At 38.7% G+C, this 21837-nt stretch overlaps 1 protein-coding gene across 1 annotated transcript; it reads right to left on the bottom strand.

Annotated features, from left to right (window-relative positions):
• Window positions 1–10113: 10113 nt before the first annotated feature.
• LOC133737263 (disease resistance protein RPV1-like) lies at window positions 10114–15286 on the bottom strand. Its single transcript, XM_062164861.1, has 6 exons — window positions 14764–15286; window positions 13450–14560; window positions 12794–13069; window positions 11159–12703; window positions 10921–11059; window positions 10114–10198 (listed from the first exon to the last, which is right to left on the bottom strand). Exons 1-5 carry the CDS (start codon window positions 15267–15269, stop codon window positions 11000–11002), a joined length of 3498 nt encoding a protein of 1165 aa, XP_062020845.1. The 5' UTR covers window positions 15270–15286; the 3' UTR covers window positions 10114–10198; window positions 10921–10999.
• Between the last annotated feature and the right edge of the window lie 6551 nt (window positions 15287–21837).

Here is a 21837-nt window from a genome sequence, read left to right on the forward strand (position 1 = left end):
ATATATCGAAATAATCGTATCGATGTGTAGAATAAAAAGAGGAACAAAAACTGTTCCGGGGGTGGCCGGAAATGGTCGGAAACCACCACCACAGTGGCGGCGCCGCCGCCGGCTCAAAGTCAAAATTTGCCAAAACTTCCTAAACAAAAGATCTTCTTCTCAACAAGCCCAACAACATTTATAACTAGCACAAAGTCAGAATCAAAGCCATTTGGCCGGAATTTACCTCGCAATGTTTGAAACCCGAAGAACCCTAGATTCCCAAACTTCAAAATTCGATCACCACGAGTCGAATCGTTGCAAGCTACCTTAGGAGAACCCTTCTACATCCTCTGAGCTCCAAAAGCCCCCAAGAATCACCGGCTATGGTGGCCGGAAACTTGAACTCCGACCAAGGTGATTTGCAGCGTCGCCGCCAAACTTCCCGACCTTGCTGCGTTGTGCACGGGCCGACCCACATCTTGAAACTTCATAGGGTTGTAGATAGGGGTGAGGCGAAGAGATAGGGACAAGAATCTCGGCCTATGGTGGCCGGACAGCGGAGAACGAAGACGGCAAATGTGGCTGGAGGAACTGGGTCGGGAGAGAGGAGAGAGAAAGAGTTTCCGTTTTTGGAAACTTGGGATTTTCTGATTTTTTTTCGGGATTTTTCATATATAACCAAAATGAAAACTTTTTCCTAAAGGCCATAACTCCTTCATACGAACTCTGATTTTTTTGTTCCACATGTTCACGAACTCGTATCAACGCGCTCTACAACTTTCGTGAAGGAAGTTTTCACAAAATCGAAATGTACAAAAAGTCAACTCTTGAATCGAAACATTTCGAGCGAATAATAGTTCGAAATATATCTAATTCACAATAAACCAAAAGAACTAAGCATCGAAACCAAAATTTGTACTAACTGAGACATTTATTAATTTCAAGAAAAAATACGAGAAATTAATACGAAAATCCAGGTAATTACAATCTACCCTCCTTAAAGGAATTTCGTCCCGAAATTCAAGTACACTAATCAACAAAAAGCTGTGGATACCTAGTCCTCATGTCCGACTCTAACTCCCACGATGCATCACCCTCACCATGGTGACTCCACAACACCTTGACCAAGTCCACCTCCTTCCTACGAAGCCTCTTTGTCGACCTATCCAAGATACGAACAGGTTCGACATCAAAGGTCACATCCTCATTCACCTCAATAGTACCATAATCAATCACATGTGATTCATCCTGGATATACTTCTGCAGCATGGACACATGGAAGACATTCTGTACACCAGACATACTAGGAGGTAAAGCAAGCCAATAAGCTAAATCTCCGATCCTCTCTAAAATCTCAAAAGGTCCAACATACCTCGGTGCCAACTTTCCCTTCTTGCCAAATCTCACCACACCCTTCATGGGTGAGTCCTTCAAGAACACATGGTCACCAACCTCAAACTCAACTTGTCTCCTCTTCAAGTCAGCATAGCTCTTCTGTCTACTCTGTGCCGTTCGGATCCTATCTCGGATAGTAGAGATCTTCTCGGTAGTCTCCTGAACGATCTCGGGACCCAAGAATTCTCTATCTCTGACTTCCGCCCAATAGACAGGTGTCTTACATGGCCTACCATAAAGAGCCTCATATGGTGCCATCCCGATACTAGAGTGATAACTGTTGTTGTAGGCGAACTCCACCAATGGCAGATGATCCTCCCAACTTCCCTTGAAGTCCAAGACACAAGCTCGCAGCATATCTTCCATCACCTGGTTCACTCTCTCAGTCTGCCCATCAGTCTATGGATGAAAAGCCGTACTCATATCCAAGGAAGTTCCAAAAGCCTTCTGGAAACCACCCCAGAAATCTGAAGTGAAACGAGCATCCTGATCAGAAACAATCGATACCGGTACCCCATGAAGTCTCACTATCACGTCGACGTACAACTTGCACAAGGTATCACCCGAGTATGTCTTCGACACAGAAAGAAAGTGTGCCGACTTCGTCAAATGGTCAACAATCACCCACACTGCATCATGACTTTGCCTGGACCTAGGCAATCCAGTCACAAAGTCCATAGAGATCTACTCCCACTTCCACACAGGGATAGGTAATGGCTTCAACATACCTGCAGGTCTCTGATGCTCTGCCTTCACCCGCTGACAAGTAAGACACCTGGACACATACTCTACCACATCTCTCTTCATCTCATTCCACCAGAACTGTCTTCGTAGATCCCTATACATCTTGGTGCTCCCCGGATGTACAGTATATCGAGATCAATGAGCCTCCCGAAGAATCTCCCCCTTAAGCTCATCACAATCCAAAACATACAATCTCGATCTCAACCTCAACCCACCATCGGATCCAACTGCCCACTCAGAAGGACAATCATCAATCAAATCTGCAGCTAACTCTGCTAACTTTGCACGTGAGAACTCATCCTGCGCTTAACCCTGAATAATTCTGGAAATCAAAGTAGGCTGCACAGAAATACTACCAAGGAAGATCCCCTGCTCTCCTCCTGATGGTACAAGGTCAAACTCAGATGCAGTCTCCAACATAAGCCACTCCTGAACCATGGCAGAAGCTACAATACCACTCGGTCTCCTGCTCAATGCATCCGCCACTACATTGGCCTTTCCGGGATGATACTCCAAGGTGAAGTCATAGTCCTTTATGAGCTCCATCCACCTTCTCTGTCTCATGTTCAACTCCTTCTGAGAGAATAAATACTTCAAACTCTTATGATCAAATTAGAGATCGAACTTCTCACCGTACAAATAATGCCTCCAAATCTTTAAGGCAAAAACCACAGCAGCCAGCTCTAAATCATGAGTGGGGTAGTTTCTCTCATGAACCTTCAACTTTCTAGAGCCATAAGCAACAACACCGCCATGCTGCATCAACACACAACCTAAACCCTGATGAGATGCATCACTGTAGATGACTAAACCACCACCGCTAGCGGGAATAGTCAACACTGGAGCCGTAGTCAATCTAGTCTTCAGCTCATTGAATGCCTTCTCGCATTCCTCAGTCCAAATAAACTGAACATCCTTCCTTGTCAACTTAGTCAAAGCCGAAGCAATGCTAGAGAACCCCTCAATGAATCGCCGATAGTACCCAGCCAAACCAAGAAAGCTACGAATCTCGGTAACCATAGTGGGGCAACTCCAACTCATCACTGCCTCAACCTTTGAAGGATCCACGGAGACCCCATCCTTCGACACCACATGACCAAGAAACTTGACCTCCTTCTGCCAAAACTCACACTTCTCGAACTTGGCATACAACTTGTCCTTCCTAAGAATCTATAGCACAATCCGCAGATGCTTGTCATGATCCTCCAAAGACTTGGAGTAGATCAAGATATATCCACAAATACTACAACAAACTGATCTAAGTACGGACTGAACATACAGTTCATCAAATCCATAAAAGCAGCAGGTGCATTAGTTAGACCAAAAGGCATGACAACAAACTCATAATGTCCATACCTGGTCTTGAAGGCAGTCTTAGGAATATCCTGGTCCTTCACCCTCAACTGGTGATAACCGGATCTTAAATCGATCTTAGAGAACACCGTAGCCTCTCCAAGCTGGTCAAACAAGTCATCCATCCTAGGCAAGGGATACCTATTCTTGATGGTCACCTTGTTCAACTGCCGATAATCCACACACAAACGGAGTGAACCATCCTTCTTCTTCGCAAACAATACTAGTGCGCCCCAGGGAGAAATAATGGGTCTAATGAACTCCTGCTCGAGTAAACCCTCAATCTGAACCTTCAACTCCTGAAGTTCAGCTGGCGCCATCTGATGAGGTGCCATTGATATAGGTGCAGTACCTGGTATCACATTGATAACAAACTCCACTACCCTCTTCGGAGGTAACCTTAGTATCTCCTGGAACACATCAATATACTTGGAAACAACAGGAATCTCTGCAATAACCGAAGTACTACTCACAGACTCTATATGTGCTAATACATCTGCCCTCATAGCAATATCAGATCTCAGACACCTATAATGAAACACAGGCTGTCCAGGGATATGGAAGGATACTACCATCTCAAAAAAATCAATCATAGCATGGTTCGGCCTCAACCAATCAAAACCCAAGATCACATCGTACGTGTGGTCCGGAATCACAATCAAAGCTGTAGAGAACTCTCTACCATAAATCACAATAGGGCATGCATCACAAACCATACTAAGCTCAAGAGAAACCCCGAGAGGTGACGTAACACACAAAGATCTAGCAAGAGGCATAGCAGTCAAATCCAACACATCTACCACAGAACTAGATATGAAAGAATGAGATGCTCCCGTATCAAACAATACTCTAGCAAGGTAGTTGAAAATAGATAAAGTACCTTCCATCCCTGTACCTCACTGACCGATAACGAATACCCTAGCCTGACTCGGAAGCAACTGCCTCTGCTGGATCCTCTGCCGGATCCTCTGCCCACCATCTTGTGGTCGGGTACACTCCCTGGCGAAATGCCCTGCTTGTCCACATCTAAAACACGTCCTAACCTCTGGCTTTGTGCATGCTCTGGAAACATGGCCTACCTCTCCGCAGTTGTAACATGTCAGAGGTGCGGCCGGAGCTACCTGCCTGATATGTGGTGCCCTAACAGGTGCAGTTGCTACTCTAGCTGGAACCTGATGAGAATTCTGCTGTCTCTTCCAAGACCCGCTCCGATAACCCGTAGAACCACTGCCCCCGACGACTGCCCTCTCCCCTCCCTGGGAAACTCTCGAAGCTGCTAACTCATTCTGGTGAAGCTGAGTGTCCTGCTCAAGTGCCATGGCCTTAGCCACGATGAGTGCCACAATAGTCAACTCCAGGGGTACTATATCATGCCTGAGAGAAGCATTCAGCCCCCGCTGAAACTTCATCGCCAAGCTCAGAGCATCCATCAGTCTCACGAAGTGATACAACCGTGAGAACTTCCCCTCATACTCTCTAACACTCATAGCTCCCTGAACTAGAGCGAGGAACTCCACCTCTATCTGCTCCGACACTGACGCCGGAAAGTACTTCGCCCTGAAGCGTCTCACAAAACTCTCCCAAGTCATAGTGGACACATCCTCAGCCCTCTCTATGCTCTCCCACTAATCCCGTGCGTCGTCCTGGAACATATATCTCACTATCTCCCTCTTCTCCTGGTCGGTACAGACGACTAACCGAAAGTAGTTCTCCATGTTCCTGATCCACTGATCAGCCAACATATGGTCTGTGCTCCCCAGAAATGGAACTGCTCCTAGTCTAGCAATCTCCCTCGCCAATCTTGCCAGCTGAGTGGCATCTATCACCTCCACAATAGGTGGAACGGGCACAACATACGGTATCTCCATCTCCTCCTCATAGAACTCCTCCACAGGAGGGACCCTGCCTCTACCCCTAGCTCTGCCCCTTCCTCGAGGCCTACCTCGGCCTCTAGCTCGACCTCTCGAAGGATCCATCACCTGAGAAGCATAGCAACACTTGGTTACTACTTGTATAAAACTTAAGCACAAGTATAAGTTGAATACAAGACCACCTAAACCAAGACACTAACACAAGGAGGGCACACAAAGCTCCTAAGACGACCTAACGTTCAATACGACACTTAACACTCCCCACATACCCAATGACTATATCAATACCGAAGAGTATAGGATGAGGATCCGCTGCAGACGGGCCATCACTCAAGTAGTATTAATTGTCACCAAATATGTACCTTACGCTCTGATACCAAACTGTCACGCCCGAATTTCGAATAAAAAAATTCAAATCCGAAACACGATAACTTAACCAATTTCCTGAAATTGCAAAGAAACTTTTTCAATTTAAACTAAGCAAGAACAATAATCCCAAAAGCATAATCATAATAAGGACTCAATCGTTCGAGCCGAACGTATAACAACAAGTGTTTACAAAACCCGAATGAATGAAACACAAAAGTGAACACTCACTAAAGCATAATACAACCAGCAGTTAATAACAAAAATAGGTTAAGAACCTAAACTGCTGCAACTACGCCTCGAACTTAGCCCTGGTGGTCCTGACCAGCAGGAATAACCGCTACACCATGGAATAGTGCACCGGGATTGCAAACAACAAAATTTGTAAGCTTTTGAAGCTCGTATAAGTAAACTCAAATCAATTGACACCACCCACATGCTTGACAATTCATAACTCAATAATAAATTAACACGAACCGAAATCAACTCCACACTCTAGAAAGAAGCCAAGTCCCTCAATGGACAATAAAAGAAAGAACCCACCTGAACTGTCTTTTAAAAACACGTGTACTCATGGACCTCAAGTAACCCAACGCGTCACTCCCATGCAGTACAATGACAGACAGACTAGAGCTCTAACTGATCGTAACCACTAACCCGGCCAAAGGTGTGGTTTCCGATATAATTGCCTCAGTCACCACTGTGACACCAGATCCGTAAACCCGAAAATATTTAAAAAGTCCCACACGACTCAAACTGTTACACCAACACTCGATTACTCTTTCAACACAATATAATCAACCATTCCATGATATAATGTATTGACACGAAAAGTAAATACTTGAAATGACAATTCAATCAGCTCTCAATCATTACATCATCAATGTCACACCATTAAATATATATATTCCACGTAAATATAAATATATATATATATATATATATATATATATATATATATATATATATATATATATATATATATATAGACATAGTAATTCACGCAAGAATAACCACTAATACCAACTATAGTTCATACGTATTAAAACCAAGAAATTCATTTTATACTTAAATTCATTTTTTTACCTGTGAGTCGTAGCCCTATTAACCGTAGTCGATCGAGTTCATATTATTTCAAACAAATCTTTATTTTTGAAAACGATTTACAATAATCAATCAATTTCGAGTCTTAAATAACTAGGTTCGTAAATAAACCACGTGAGATTTACTCACTTCAAAATCCCGCTGCGTCTTCTCTTATAGCAAGGATAAGGTATTGACTAGTCTCCGTCAATCAGCTAAGGAATGTACGACACAACTTAGTACACGAATCGAAAACAATTAAGTGTTGAACCCCCATTTGCACTAAAATCTTCAAAGTAATGCCAATCGAGGTGAAACTTCATCCGAGACCACTCGAGGTCTCCGGAATACTTATACGTTCAATCTTTCAAAATTACAAGTCGATCGGACGGCCGAATCCTCTCAGATCGAAAACCGATTGACACGAAAACCCTAAAACTTTGAAAATTCTTAACTTGCTCATACGATTTCCAAAAATTACAAACTATATATCGAAATGATTGTATCGATGTGTAGAATAAAAAGAGGAACATAAATTGTTCCAGGGGTGGCCGGAAGTGGTCGGAAACCACGACCACAGTGGCGGCGCCGCCGCCGGCTCAAAGACTAAATTTGCCAAAACTTCCTAAACAAAAGATCTTCTTCTCAACAAGCCCAACAACATTTATAACTAGCACAAAGTCAAAATCAAAGCCATTTGGCAAGAATTTACCTCGCAATGTTTGAAACCCGAAGAACCCTAGATTCCCAAACTTCAAAATTCGATCACCACGAGTCTAATCGTTGCAAGCTACCTTGGGAGAACCCTTCTACATCCTTTGAGCTCCAAAAGCCCCCAAGAATCACCGGCTATGGTGGCCGGAAACGTGAACTCCGACCAAGGCGATTTGCAGCGTCGCCGCCAAACTTCCTGGCCTTGCTGCGTCGTGCACGGGCCAACCCACGTCGTGAAACTTCACATGGTTGTAGATGGGAGTGAGGCGAAGAGATAGGGACAAGAATCTCGGCCTATGGTGGCCAGACGGCAGAGAACGAAGCCGGCAAAGGTGGCTGGCGGAATTGTGGTCGGGAGAGAGGAGAGAGAAAGAGTTTCCGTTTTTGGAAACTTGGGATTTTCTGATTTTTTTCGGGATTTTTCATATATAACCAAAATGGAAACTTTTTCTGAAGGTCATAACTCCTTCATACGAACTCCGATTTTTCGTTTCGCATGTCCACGAACTCGTATCGACGCACTCTACAACTTTCGTGAAGGAAGTTTTCACAAAATCGAAACGTACAAAAAGTCAACTCTTGAATCAAAACATTTCGAGCGAATAATAATTCGAAATATATCTAATTCACGATAAACCAAAAGAACTAAGCATCGAAACCATAATTTGAACTAACTGAGGGATTTATTAATTTCAAGAAAAATACGAGAAATTAATACAAAAATCCAGGTCACTACATTTTTATTCTCCAGTTGTGCATCAGTATATATTACTTTGCAATAAGTCCACTGTTTGGGATGATAACTTTCCAGTAGTCCTGCAATACCATATTTGTTCAGATGTCAGTCCTCTGTTTTGCTACAATTGTCTGTTATTGTCTCTGAAACTACTAAAGCAAAAATGAGGAAATTTTTACAAAAGGAAACGATACCAACAAACACAAATTCATATCGAGGCAAATACAGCTGTATAACCAAGTATTGGTAATACTTTCAACAAAGTAAACTATAAAATAAACTGCTTTCACAGGATGACTTTACTCAAAATTGTATTAGTACCCATAGTTTAATTAGTTGGTAGAAAATATGTAATTTGATGGCCAACCACAAAGATTTCAGCATAATTTGATCTAATATGGGATCCAACTTCTGCCAAAATGAAAGTATAAACTTCCCCTAGTTGAGGCACGGTACAACCCCCAACTTTAATCATACTGACTCAATTAACACCACTAATTAACAGCACCAAATAGAAAGCAACCAATTTGTTTAACAAGTTTGTTGCAAACTGAAATTTTTTATCCCTAGACAAAACCGTCTTGGAGAATGACGTCCCCACATGTTGTCTTGGCAAAGACAACAAATCTTGGAGATGTTACAATAGACTATAACTGCTCGCTAAATTGGGTTGCATCCACATGATTTAAATTTTTGTCTTGGCAAAACTAGCATTTTAAACAGGCAGAGCATATATGTATGAAACAGATTAAGCATCGATAATTTCATCTGAGAATGAAGAAATAATTTCATATTGATAATGCTACAAAATTCAAAACGAAAATAGTCATGTATTGGCCTTTTCAGTAACAAAACTACTAAATCTCCATGAACAAAATGTTCTCTGCTAGTTTATTTGCATCTGACATAAAATGAGGTACATTTATGCTTTAAAACTGTCAATAGACCAAACATAGGCACAGGACCTAGTGAAAATCCATCACCAGATTGCACCCCAAACAACTCATGCCAAGTTTCAGAAGTTATTCCGACTCTTGTCTTCTTTTTGTTTTGTTTTTGTTTTTTTTTTGTTTTTTTTTTTGAAGAGGCAGAATAAGTACTAATTCGGAAACATGAAGATAGAATATGTTAAAAAGCTAGAATATTGGAATTTCTAACTGTGGTAAGTTGTTTACCACTCATTCTGTTAGGAAAAGTATATGGTACGATGACAATACCTCAAGCATTAATACTGCATTAGTAACAATTTCGCCTTTTGGTTCTCCAGTTGTTCCACGTGTATACATTATTGAGTTCCATTATACTTCAGAACTCTCTGATCACCATCATCACTCAGTCTCCTCTCTGAGAATCGTGATTGAAATTAAGTAGTCTTTATCATAGTTCAAGACCAGTAATACATTTTACAGTACAAGTACAAAGGTCCAATAAGGACCTATTATGGCCATATACAGAGTACAAGTGAATATTAGATGCATTTGTTCTATTGCAATCCAAACATAGCATTAAAGCAATTCCCTCTCATAGTTTCGAATACCTGCTTTTCTGAAGGGAAAGTTTTTGATTTCTGAGGTAAAGTTGGAAGAGGCTGGTTGCTTTGGAAATACACTTGACCACAAGGACAAATAATACACAAAGCAGCAAATCCATTTGTGTAGATTGTGATTGATATTTTGAGATGCAGGCAAGCAAATTAGTAAACAAAAACGACATTTGGGACACCACATTATCAGTTTTCTATATTTCTTGTAGTGTGTGTTCTTCAAAAAAGAGAGCAGCACATTGTTTGAATGTAAAACCAGCTACTTCAAATAATGGAATGATGAAGGATAGAATTACTGACCTTTTTAAATTCAAGCTTGTGCAAGAAAGGTGGTGCTTCGTCTTCTGGAAGACCCTTCTTCTGATATCCCAGCTTCTTGTTATTTAAACCTTTCAGTAGCTTAGAATAAGACTGTCAATGAACATGCAAATGCAAAATTTCAACTGATGAGCTGCTAAGTTGTATGCATATTGGAACAGTGTATGGTTCTACCAGAGGAAACTCTATTTACCTGCAGGAACAAATTAACGCATGCATAAATTTTACAATAACAAAGACATAAGACAGATATTTCTCAAGTTCAGTATAATGTGGTGGTAAGTGGTAACTCAACAAGAAACTAGTAATTAAAATGAAAGAAAAAAATCATTGCAATTACACTGCATTAAGTGGACAGTGCATGTGAATAAACTTGATTACCATATCTTAAATCATGCCTCCAAGTAAATATCATTCTAATAAGACACCGTAAATATATGTTTGGCATGGTGATCGATTGAAACAATCTTGATCTAAACTCTTTACTTCTTGAATGAGGAAACAAATTCAGAAAACGACACAATAAACTCAGAAAATAGAAAGACCTTGAAAGTGGCCATGGGAAGATAAAACGTCTATAACTTCATTGATGAGTCTAGTGAAGTAGATTTAGTGCACTAGATCAAGCTTCTAAATTACAAATTTAATATTCCTTTCACTGATGCAATTTTGCATTTATTAGTTACATGGAACCGGGCATGGTAAACTAGTTCAACTCTATCCACACATATGGAGAATGCCAACAAAGAGTTGATAACAAACCAATTTTGAAACTCCAAAGATATCAAAGAAAGGGAGGATTTGAAAATGTAAACCTGTATTCATCACACTGGTCCATAGACAATGCTATGTTGCATTAGTAATAATTACAGCATTTCACTCTCCAGTTGTGCATCAGTGTATAATTTTTTTGCAGTCAGTCCTCTGTTTGGGACGATAATTGTCCCAGAAGTCCTGCAATAGCATTATTGTTCAGATGTCAGTCCCCCATTTTGCTACAAATGTCAGTTATCATCTCTGAAATGAAGAAATTTTCACAAAAGGAAACGATACCTTATAAACTTCATCAACAGAAAGTTCACTGGTAAGGTTCTCTGCACGAATTAGCTTCATACAAACGTCTTCATTGGGTGGCATTACAAGGTGGACACCACAGCTTTTTATGGAGGACTCAGAGTCCTCATATTGATAAATAATGACTCGACACGTAAAAGGGGGCAATGGACGCATATAACCAACTCGCCACATTTCAAGGAAGGGAACATAGTGCAGCCACACATGATTCAACTCTGCTGAATCAACCAACTGTTCAGGGAGATTTGAAACACGTACTTCATTGATGTGAATACAGACCACAAAAGAGCAAAGAGTAGAAGTATCTTGCAGCTTTTGATCAATAGCAACCCAGAGAGCCAATCCTGTGTTCTCCCATTTGAAATTTGCAAGTGTTTCAATACAAAATTCAAACCGTCGATTCCCCTTGAAATCCATTTGACAGCTGAACCACTTTGGAACCTCGCTTCTTGGAACTGGAAATTTAATTGTGAATTTGAATTGCTGAGAAGATAGGAGTCGAGAGAAGAGATCAGCGTCCACCTCATCATCATCCTTGTTTGCCATCTCAACCAAATTTTGACAAGGTCTCCAGCAATTAGTCAAGTCCATCTCCTCAATCATTATTTGTGATTCTTTACGCTCCAAAATTTTTGACAACTTTGAAATTCTTTCCAATGATACGCAATCCCTCACACACAACCGGCCAATACTTGGTGGAAGCTCTGGAATTTCTATGAGCCTCGTGCAACCGATAAAATTGAGTTCCCTCAAGTTGACAAATTTGTTGATGCATTCGGGAAGAATAACAATGGGGCTTCCTGATAAATCAAGTGCATATAAAGTAGATGCACAATCAAGGGATGCCAGGAAATCAATATTAGATAAATTGCATCCCCTCGCACTGAATCGATCTAGCCAAGGAAGCGCCAAATTGAATTCAGTGTCTGGCTCTGGCTCCAATGAACTGCCTTCACTTCGTCTCTTTCTTTTCGATAAAGAGTCATGGTTGTCAAGTGAAACCTTTGAGTAAGTTGGAAGCACTTCAGAGTCCACCTTATTTGGGAATGTTACCAGTTTTGGGCACCTGGACAAATAAACCATCTCTAGATTTTGTAATTCATAAATGCTGCAAGGTAGATCTGTGAGGTTTCCACAATCTTGCAAGTTCATCCATTCAAGGTTAATTAGATATCCAATGGATGAAGGCAATGCTTTGATGCCAGTTTCGGATAGACTCAAGGATGTCATGTATTTCATCTCTCCCTCAATTTCAGGGAAACTCTCCAGCCTTGTGCACCCGTGAAGCGTAATGGATCGGAGGGATCTCCAGTTGACTTTTCCAGGTAGCCTCACAAGGTTAGAGCAATACTCAAGATTCAGGTGAACAAGCTTTTTGAGGGATCCAACCGAAGGGTGAACCTTTTTTAAACTTTTACAGTAGCTTAGATCCAGGAACTCCAAGTTTGGGCTTCCAGACAGGTTTGGGCTTTGTGCTAGAAATTCACATTCACTCAAATTTAGGGATTTCAGATTTTGCATACCCTGTCATACCAAAGAAGAAGAAAAATCAAATGGAAAATTGGTAAGGTGTAAATATTTTAATGAAGGAAACTCCTGAAAATTTATAAATACCTTGAATCCTTCTCCAAAACGTGAGATGCGGCTGCAAGGCATACTAAGTTGAACCAGATTCTTCATATTAAAATCAGAGGGCAGATATTCTAGTGGACAATCATGCCAATTAAGTAACCGCAACTGATTTGGATAATAATAAACATTTCCACAAAACCGTCCATTGACGTTTATAAAAATTTTAAGATTTCTCATCTTTTTGAAGCATTCAGGACTCAAGCATATCTCATTTGTTGTAGGCATCTTTATCATTATACCTTCAATTTTACTTGTTCCCTAGTATCAAAAAGGCAATCGCATTAGCAAAATGAGTACTTATATAATAAATGCAAGTGTTTTGAGTTTTATTTTTTCTTTAACAATTCATAATACATATTACCCAAATATTGGTTGTCGAATTGGAATAAACAACAGACAAAGAGAATCACCCTGACCTGACTCCATGTATATATATATATAAGTCTAAGCATATAGGAACTACTATGAGTACTTATATAATAAATGCAAGTGTTTTGAGTTTTATTTTTTCTTTAACAATTCATAATACATATTACCCAAATATTGGTTGTCGAATTGGAATAAACAACAGACAAAGAGAATCACCCTAACCTGACTCCATGTATACATATAAGTCTAAGCATATAGGAACTACTTACCGTGTTTTCTGTTAGAACCTCCTGCACATCCTTGTGATGCCACAATCTGCTTCGCTTACCGGGCTCTGTAGACTCTTGCCGAACTATATCTTTCCCCATCTCTTCTAGCAAATCATGCATGCAAATACGACCATTTACATCAAAATTTATGAGCGCCTTTTCTTCAAGAACTTCAATACTATGCTTGGGGTTGTTGCGGTCACAACCTTCTAGTATCTGTGTCACATCATTTGTATTCCAACCTTTGAAGAAACAAGCAATGTCGAGGAAAACTTCTTTCACTATTTTTTCTAGTCCATCATAACTGATTTTGAGAATATCTTGAATGCCTTTCGGAAGATTTCTTTTAAAACCATCTAGCATAGCTTGCCATTTATGTACTGGTCTAGCATAGAGATGTGAACCCAAAATTACCAAGGCTAACGGAAGGCCTTGAGCATATTTAACAACAGTACTAATTAAGTGCTTCTCATTGTCATCTAAATTTCTCTTATTCTTTAAGGCAATTGAACTGAAGAGCTCACAACCTTCTTGGTGATCTAGTTCCCTGGCTTTGTATATAGGATTGACTTCGTGAACAATCAACAAACGCTTATCTCTTGTTGTTATGATAATTCTACTGCCACGACCAAACCAATCAAGTGCTCCGGCTAATGTGTCTAACTGGTCCGATTTATTCACATCATCAAGAATTAACAGAATCCTTTTATTTCTCAACCTTTGTCGCAACAAATTGATTCCTTTATCAACATTGATTACTTTCAGTTCTTTGCCCCCTAGAATCTCTGAAAGAATAACGTTTTGTAGGTTGACTAGACATCCATGTTGCTCTAAACCTCCTCTAACATTTTCCAAAAAGCAGTGACATTCAAACTTATGGGCAATTGTATTGTAAACAGCTTTAGCAATTGTTGTCTTCCCTATTCCACCACTTCCCCATATCCCTACCATGCGTACCTCACTTCCCCCAACATCTAAAATTTTGAGCATGTCTTGTACCCGAGAGTCTATCCCAACCGGACACTTTGCCACATCCAAATTGGTACGTTCTTTTAGTTGTGCAGAAACCTCTTCAACAATTATATCAATAAATTTAGATTCATATTCATGCCTGTCATGTTAAAATCAAATGAAACATTTAATAAAAATAAAACCTTACTACTTCGAAAAAGAGAATAGTCTTGTATAATAATCACACACACCAATAAAAGAACAGACAAATTTGCTATAAGTAAGATTAAGTGCATAATATATCCTGGGTGGGGTGGGTTAAGGTTTTTTTTTTTTAACAAAAAAAAAATGTGCATGATATACCCCTGCGAGAAGGGCCACCCAGACAAATTTGCTGCTTCTGAAAGAGCTGCTTTCCATCTGAACACCTTGTCCATTTCACCTTTGAATCTGCGTTCATGCTCTGCAAGTGCCTCACCAAATTTACCTCTTTGGTGTCTTACATCGGAGGGATTTACTTTGTAAAAGATTGGCCGAACCATTTGGTTCTTTGATCTTCTACATTCAAGGATATGAACCAGTTCATCCAAACACCACTTTGAGGATGCATAGTTTTCGGAGAACACAACGAGAGACAGCTTTGATTCTTCAATTGCTTGGAGAAGTGCTTCTGATATTTCTTCTCCTCTTGTAAGTTCATCATCTATGAAAGTGTTGATCCCCCTTTGAACCAAATACCTGTGCAAATGACCTGTGAAAGCGTAGCGAGTATCCTTGCCTCTGAAACTCAGAAACACATCGTGTGTGTATGAACGGGTGGAAAAAGGAACAGAAGATAGCGAGGAAGAAGCTCTCAATTGGGTGGCCATTGAACCTGAGTCGTTGTTTGATTTGACTCACAGCTCGCTGATGGGATGAAGAAGGAGCAGAAGAGGAAGAGGAAGAGGTACACTGGATGATCCAAGTTTCCTGCTAGCTTATATCGACGTCAATGTGAAGTCAAGGGCGTGAAATATGCATGATACGAAACTACCAAGAAAAGAAGAAGGTAAACGTAGAGGACCGATCAGTCAAGTCACCACCGCCCATCTTATACAGAGTGGGAGATATTTTGCCAACGTAATTATTGGTTTGGTTGATAGGTAGATGCAATTGGCAATTTGTCACCGACTAGATCTTGATTTAGTGATGAAACTGTAAAATAATGAAGAAAGAAGATTGTTTAGAAGCAAATCCTAATGAACATGACACGCAACCAAGTGAGATTGGTTATTGAGAGTTTGGTAAAATGAGAGACGAAACACATTTGTATATCGACTGGTGGAAGCAACTGCAATTGACTTCATGCATTGTTTCTTGGACTGAATGGGAAACCCACACTGATTTCATCACCAGAACATAATTTTAGTTAAAGAAGTTTTTTTTTTTTTTTACTTAACAAGAGATTATGGGTTGCAGAAGTAGGACTGAATCCTTTCCTCTTTTTCAAGAAACTAGTTAATGATGTCTCCAAAAACATGACACAAGTACTTTTTTTTCTTTTTTTTTTTCTAAACCTAATTTTAGTTCGATGTAGATTTAAAAATACTTGCTCAGTTATTAATTATGAAATTAAAAAACTAACTTTATTGTTGATTACTTATGCCATACTTTAAGAAAATTAAGTTCACTGCTGCCTATTAGTTACAGCAACATATTTATGTAGCTCTAACTTCACGATTGTAAAGACTTTTGTTAATTTTGACCTTAAGTTTTGGGAAGTTGTCCCCAAAGAAAGAAGAGAGAGAGAACCAGTTGGCCCTTCACACGTGGTTTTGTGGTTTTAATTGCTTCAGGAGTTAAATATGCAAGCACGACATTTGGGGCCAACACGAATTCTAGAATAAACATGAAATATTTTATCTTGGATGAAAGAATAAATATGAAAATTTCATAAGATCATTACTTATTTATACACAAACTTAGAACAAAGTTATCCTAGCTAGATATTCTTTTAGGCCCCGTTTGGAAATAGAATTTGGATTTGGATTTTGATTTCAAATCTTATGTATTTCAAATATGAGTAATTGAAATCCTAAGATTTCAAATTCATTTGTTTGGGTAACAATTGAATCATGAGGATTTGAATTTAAGAATTCAAAACTAATGAAGAAAGCTACTTATGTAAATACTAATCTAATAAAGGAAGATTTTCTGTAGCATTTAATTTCTATGGAGGTAATTGGCATGCTCCATAATTCCAAAAGCAATTTAAATCCGAAGGGTTTCATCTCATATTCTTAAAAAAAAAAATAATAATAATAATAATATGTGTTCCATCTCATATCCTCAATTATACAAATCCGAAGTGTTTCACCTAATATTCTAAAAAAAACATAACAGTAATAATATTAATAGGTGTTTCATCTCCATAATTCCATCTCATGCGAATCCAAATTGTCATGCTCACTCTCTATTCCTTGGTTGCCCTGAAAACAATCAACAAAGAATACTATGACCATTAACAATATATTTTTGTTATAAAACATATATCATATATAGATATGCCTAACAATGCACACATTCTAGCCTCAAAATAGAATCCAACATTCAAGATAACCCTCCAAAAAACAGCAAAAAGCTTTAAACTTTTCCTTGTACAGAAAGGAAAAAAAAAACAAAAAGAAAGGAACTGAACTGATTCTATTAAACAAAGTATAGCTGACCAAAACCCTATTTTTTTAAAAAAAGAAAAAAGAAAAAAAAAAGGGTATATCTGACCAATCGACTAAGAGGGTTTGCAACTTAAAACCCGAAAGACCAGTTTGATTGCAGTAAAGAGCTGCAAAATCAAAGACATTGAGTAACAGGTCCCTCCCTGTCCAGAAAGCAACACCTTGATGCCATCAAAACTGCCTGTTAATAGCTCAGATGGACCGTGGATACTATGCAACAAATCTTATGCAAAGAATATGATATGAAGATTGACAATCAACAAAGAATACGATATGATGACATTCATATAGCTTTACTTTTATATTAGAAGCTAAGGATGCTTTGATGAGGCTCGAACGTAATGTTCTGTGGACAAGAAAAGAAAAATTAGAGAGAAATGGAAGACATTCATATAGTTTTACGTTTGTATATGGTTGCAGGGGGGCTTTAAGAGCTTGACTTGTATTCTAGAAATTAAGCACCCGTTAAGCTACTAATCCTCAGTAAATTGACCTATGTGTTCTCTATCATCTAATCCAATGGAAATTACAATGACAAATCAGAACTTAGCATATAGCAACTGGAAAGTGAGTTTAATTAGTTTACCGGGAAAAAAAAGAAAAAAAGAAATGGACCACATTTATGGACCTTATAATTCCCAAAAACAAAACTAAATGAAGTACTCTTTTGCACATCCAGACAAGTACTATTCAAATACAAGTTTATACAAACATTTGAAACTGGAGTGAAATCGAAAATAATGCCATCTAATCTTTTAATGTTATCATGGTTAGGTGATAGCATAACGGGGTGGCTACTCATTTGCATTTAAGGAGATCCCATTAAACCCCTTGAAAAGTTGAAGTTGATCTAGTCCTTTAGTGCACTACGACTGAAGGTCTGAAGCTGGCCAGTGGTCACTAGATTAGCTATAAATTCTATCTCTTTCAATGTCTAAAGATAAGAGACAAAGACTTGACTGAAGTTTATGAAAGCCTCCAAACACAGAAAGTCTTCCCAAACCATCTTACAATTTAGAAAAGAGAAGTATGAAAGCAGACATTGAACTGAAGAATTGGTTGAAAATAGTTTCGAAAGAGAACAGGACACACGGAATTAGTAAGACCTTAACATTTTCCATACAAAATCTAAACCATGACATCTTCAACTAATTTAATGAAAGCAAAGCACCAATAATTGCTTTGACAATTCGCATTTAGAGATTCAGTAGTACCAATCTATACATGTCTTTATATCTATTTGACCACTGCCTTTGGTCTGAGATTCCATGTGAGTGGAAGTACTTTGGCACACCGTTTGCCCTCTTCCAAGACAGAGTCCAAGTCATATTACATGAACATACTGATTATAATAAAAAAGTGCTTACCAAGATATTAGAAAAAATAGGCAATTGATTAGATAAACTTGAATGAAACATAAAAGAACATTTCATAAAAGCGTTTACTTGAGGGCAGGGTTAGCTAACTTTTCCACCATGAACGTTGGACATTCCATGTCCTGGAAGGCTGTAAATCTTGTTTAATAATGTGAATCACAACTTGATGGATTGACTATTGTTCTATTGACCTATTCTAATAACTTACAGTTGAAAGCAGAAACTGATGGGTTGGTAGAGGAAACAAACACAGCAGGTCCAATCAAAAGAAGAAGAAAAAATAAACACCAGCAGTCAATCTAATTGATGTGGAAAACGAAAACGCAGCTCATCAACTCATGGATGAAGCTTCCCAGCACTACAAAAGTAATAATGCCACCAATTCTTCCCAACGAAAGAGCAGGCAATCAAAATTTTGGGAAAGTGATGTAGCTAGATTTATCCAATAGAGACGTTTTGATTGATTTATCCAATAGCCAATTTCAACCAAAAATCTCGAAAAGAAAGAAGCGTCTTCACATTAAGAAGAATAATTTGAATATTGGAAATTGGTATTCAAATAGGCTTCTTAATGATGGAATTAATCATAAATTACTCTTTTGGATATATCGGGATTCTCGAGCAAAATCTTGATTGAGATTCCAAGCGTAATATTTTTTAGTATCTAAGATTTTATTTTCGATTTTTATTTAATCAGGTTTAATTAGGTTTCCTAGTTTTAGTCTATAATAAATTATTCTTTTTGTTTTCTAGTTGTATTAGGTTTATGCCATGTGCCCTATATATAAGGCACCTCTTAGATTGTAATTTTCATTCAAGTTATCAATAAAAAAACCAAATATTAGAGAAGTTTCTCTATGTTTCTTACGGCTGTGCCCGTAATTGCTAGTGGATTCTAGCTAATCTCATATGGTTTTCGACACTTGACGGAGCCTCTTGCTATCGTGTTCACGCTTCCCGCATCACGTTTATACTTTTCCACCCTTTGCTTCACTATAAAGTTTTTCAACTCGATCCTGCAGATGATATAATTTAACATACATATTTGGGATTAACTTATCAAAGTTCCAACCTTTTCTTATCCAAGTAGAAAATTGTACCCTGTAATATTTGAGTAATACTAATTGCGGTCTTTTCAGATTGAAAGTTGGGAGTCATGAGATCCCTCTCTATGTCAAAGGGGTTTGGTTCCAAATGAACTGCTTTTAACAACTCAAGCCCTCGAAGCTGCAACTTAAATGTCTTTTAAGTCGGATGAATAAACTGAAGCAACATAGCATGAAACAGGGATGGAGCACATACTTGCTGTTTCTGACCATACCATTGAGCTCATCCAAAATGTATTTTCTGGCCTTCAGGTTTTGACACAATGATTTGTAGTCATCAGTCAAATGATGCTCAGCTGCCCACTCCTCCAAGGCCTTTCTGTCCGGAACAACCACAGCAACAAGAAATGACTCGAAGCTGTTCCCATAAACCCAAATCTGCCGACCAGATGAAAGTTAAGATGTTAAGATATCTGTCTGTAACTTCAGATAACCTGAAAGAAGGATAGAGGACACTAGCACAAAATTAAAATGTAGCACATAGACAAAGACAAACACATTCATTGATGAGTAAAGGTAAGTCCTGTTATTGATCATACAAGTAGAATACAGAATTTAGTGACATACCGATGTGGTAAGGGTTGCATTGCAAGTATTTGCTTTCAATGCTTTCCACAGCAAAATATTCACCTTGAGACAGTTTAAATATGTTCTTTTTCCTGTCTATAACTTTCATTGCTCCAGTAGGCTGCCATTCTCCAATATCACCTCTGATCCATCCACTGAAAATGAATCATTACCAAAAATTTTAAAGGAGCCCTCTTGAAAAGAAACCAAAAGATTGAGCATAAAGCAGGAAAGTACTTCATTTCTAGTATTGTAGACATTTACCTGTATGGAACCACCCATCAATAAGGACTTCTTCAGTTAGATCTTGTCGCTTGTGGTAACCAGAAAACAAGGTCTTTCCTCTTAGGCCAATCTCTCCACATGGCACACTAGAAAGTGTATCATATCAGTAAGGCACATCTAATAATAATGAATAAGGGAATAGCAAGTTGTAAAGAATGGATAGATAGCCCATACAATGTGCTGTAGTTTGACAGAAAAATTAGTTCATGTCTACGGGTTGGTGATGGACTAAAAATTATTGCCTCGTGTAGATCAACAAACACCTCAATGTCCTTCATAAGTAATTTAACCTCTACATCGATCAGCTAAGTCACACCAAAATATTGTCCGGCAATTCTCAACAAATTCAGTTTGTTCTAGCCCAAACTCTACCAAAATTTGGTTCCAATTGACTCATAGAGCATGGTCTTCCATTAACTCAATAAATAGCTACAGATCTAAGATGTCATAATACTTCAGAACTCTCTGATCACCATCATCACCCAATTTCCTCTCTTTGTGAATCTTGATTGAAATTAAGTAGTCTGAGATTTTATCATAGTTCAGGACTAGTAATACATTATTACCCTACAAGTAAAAAGGGCCAATAAGGACCTAGCTATGAGACAAATACCATCTACATCTCTGATATGGCCAATAATAGAAGAATATGTTCTATTTTAACCCATAGCAATAAAGCAATACCCTCTACTCATAGTTTCCAACAGCTGCTAATCTGAAGGGAAAGTTTTTGGTTTTCTGAGGTAAAGTTGGACGTGGCTGGTTGCCTCAGAAACGCACTTGACCACAAGGACAGATCAATATATACAAAGCAACCAATCCATTTTGTGTAGATTGTGATGGATAATCTGAGATGCAGGCAAGTAAATTGGTAAACAAATTTGACAATTGGGGCACAAACAATCTCAGTTTTATATATTTCTGGTAGTATCAGTTCTTTTAAAAAAAAAAATAATAATAAAGCAATACACTGTTTAAACGTAAAACCAGTTATTTCAACAAAATGGAATGATGAAGGATAGAATTACTGACCTTTTTAAAGTCAAGCTTGTGCTTCGTCTTTTGGAAGACACTTCTACAGATATCCCAACTTCTTGTTATTACTGACCTTTCAGTAGTCATAACTCATAAGACTACTGCCAACGAAAATGCAAACGCAAAGTTTCAACTGAGCTGGCTAAGTTATATGCATATTGGAACAGAGTATGGTTCCACCGGAGGAAACTCTACGCAATACCTGCAGGAACAAATTTAGGCATAAATTTTACAATAACAAAAAACAAGGGCAAATATTTCTCAAGTTAATTATAATGTAGTGGTAACTTAACAAGAACCTGATCAAATGAAAGAAGAAAATCATTGCAATTACATAAAACTAATTGGAAACTG

This window comes from Rosa rugosa, chromosome 3, assembly GCF_958449725.1.
Source record: "Rosa rugosa chromosome 3, drRosRugo1.1, whole genome shotgun sequence".
NCBI classification, from domain to species: Eukaryota; Viridiplantae; Streptophyta; class Magnoliopsida; order Rosales; family Rosaceae; genus Rosa; species Rosa rugosa.

Coding starts and splice junctions, on each gene's coding strand:
- LOC133737263 (XM_062164861.1), bottom strand. CDS start 15,269: ATGGCCACCCAATTGAGAGCTTCTTCCTCGCTATCTTCTGTTCCTTTT. Junction 12,704..12,793: donor GTTTTGGAGAAGGATTCAAG/GTATTTATAAAT, acceptor TTGGTATGACAG/GGTATGCAAAATCTGAAATC. Junction 11,060..11,158: donor CTGTTGATGAAGTTTATAAG/GTATCGTTTCCT, acceptor ATGCTATTGCAG/GACTTCTGGGACAATTATCG.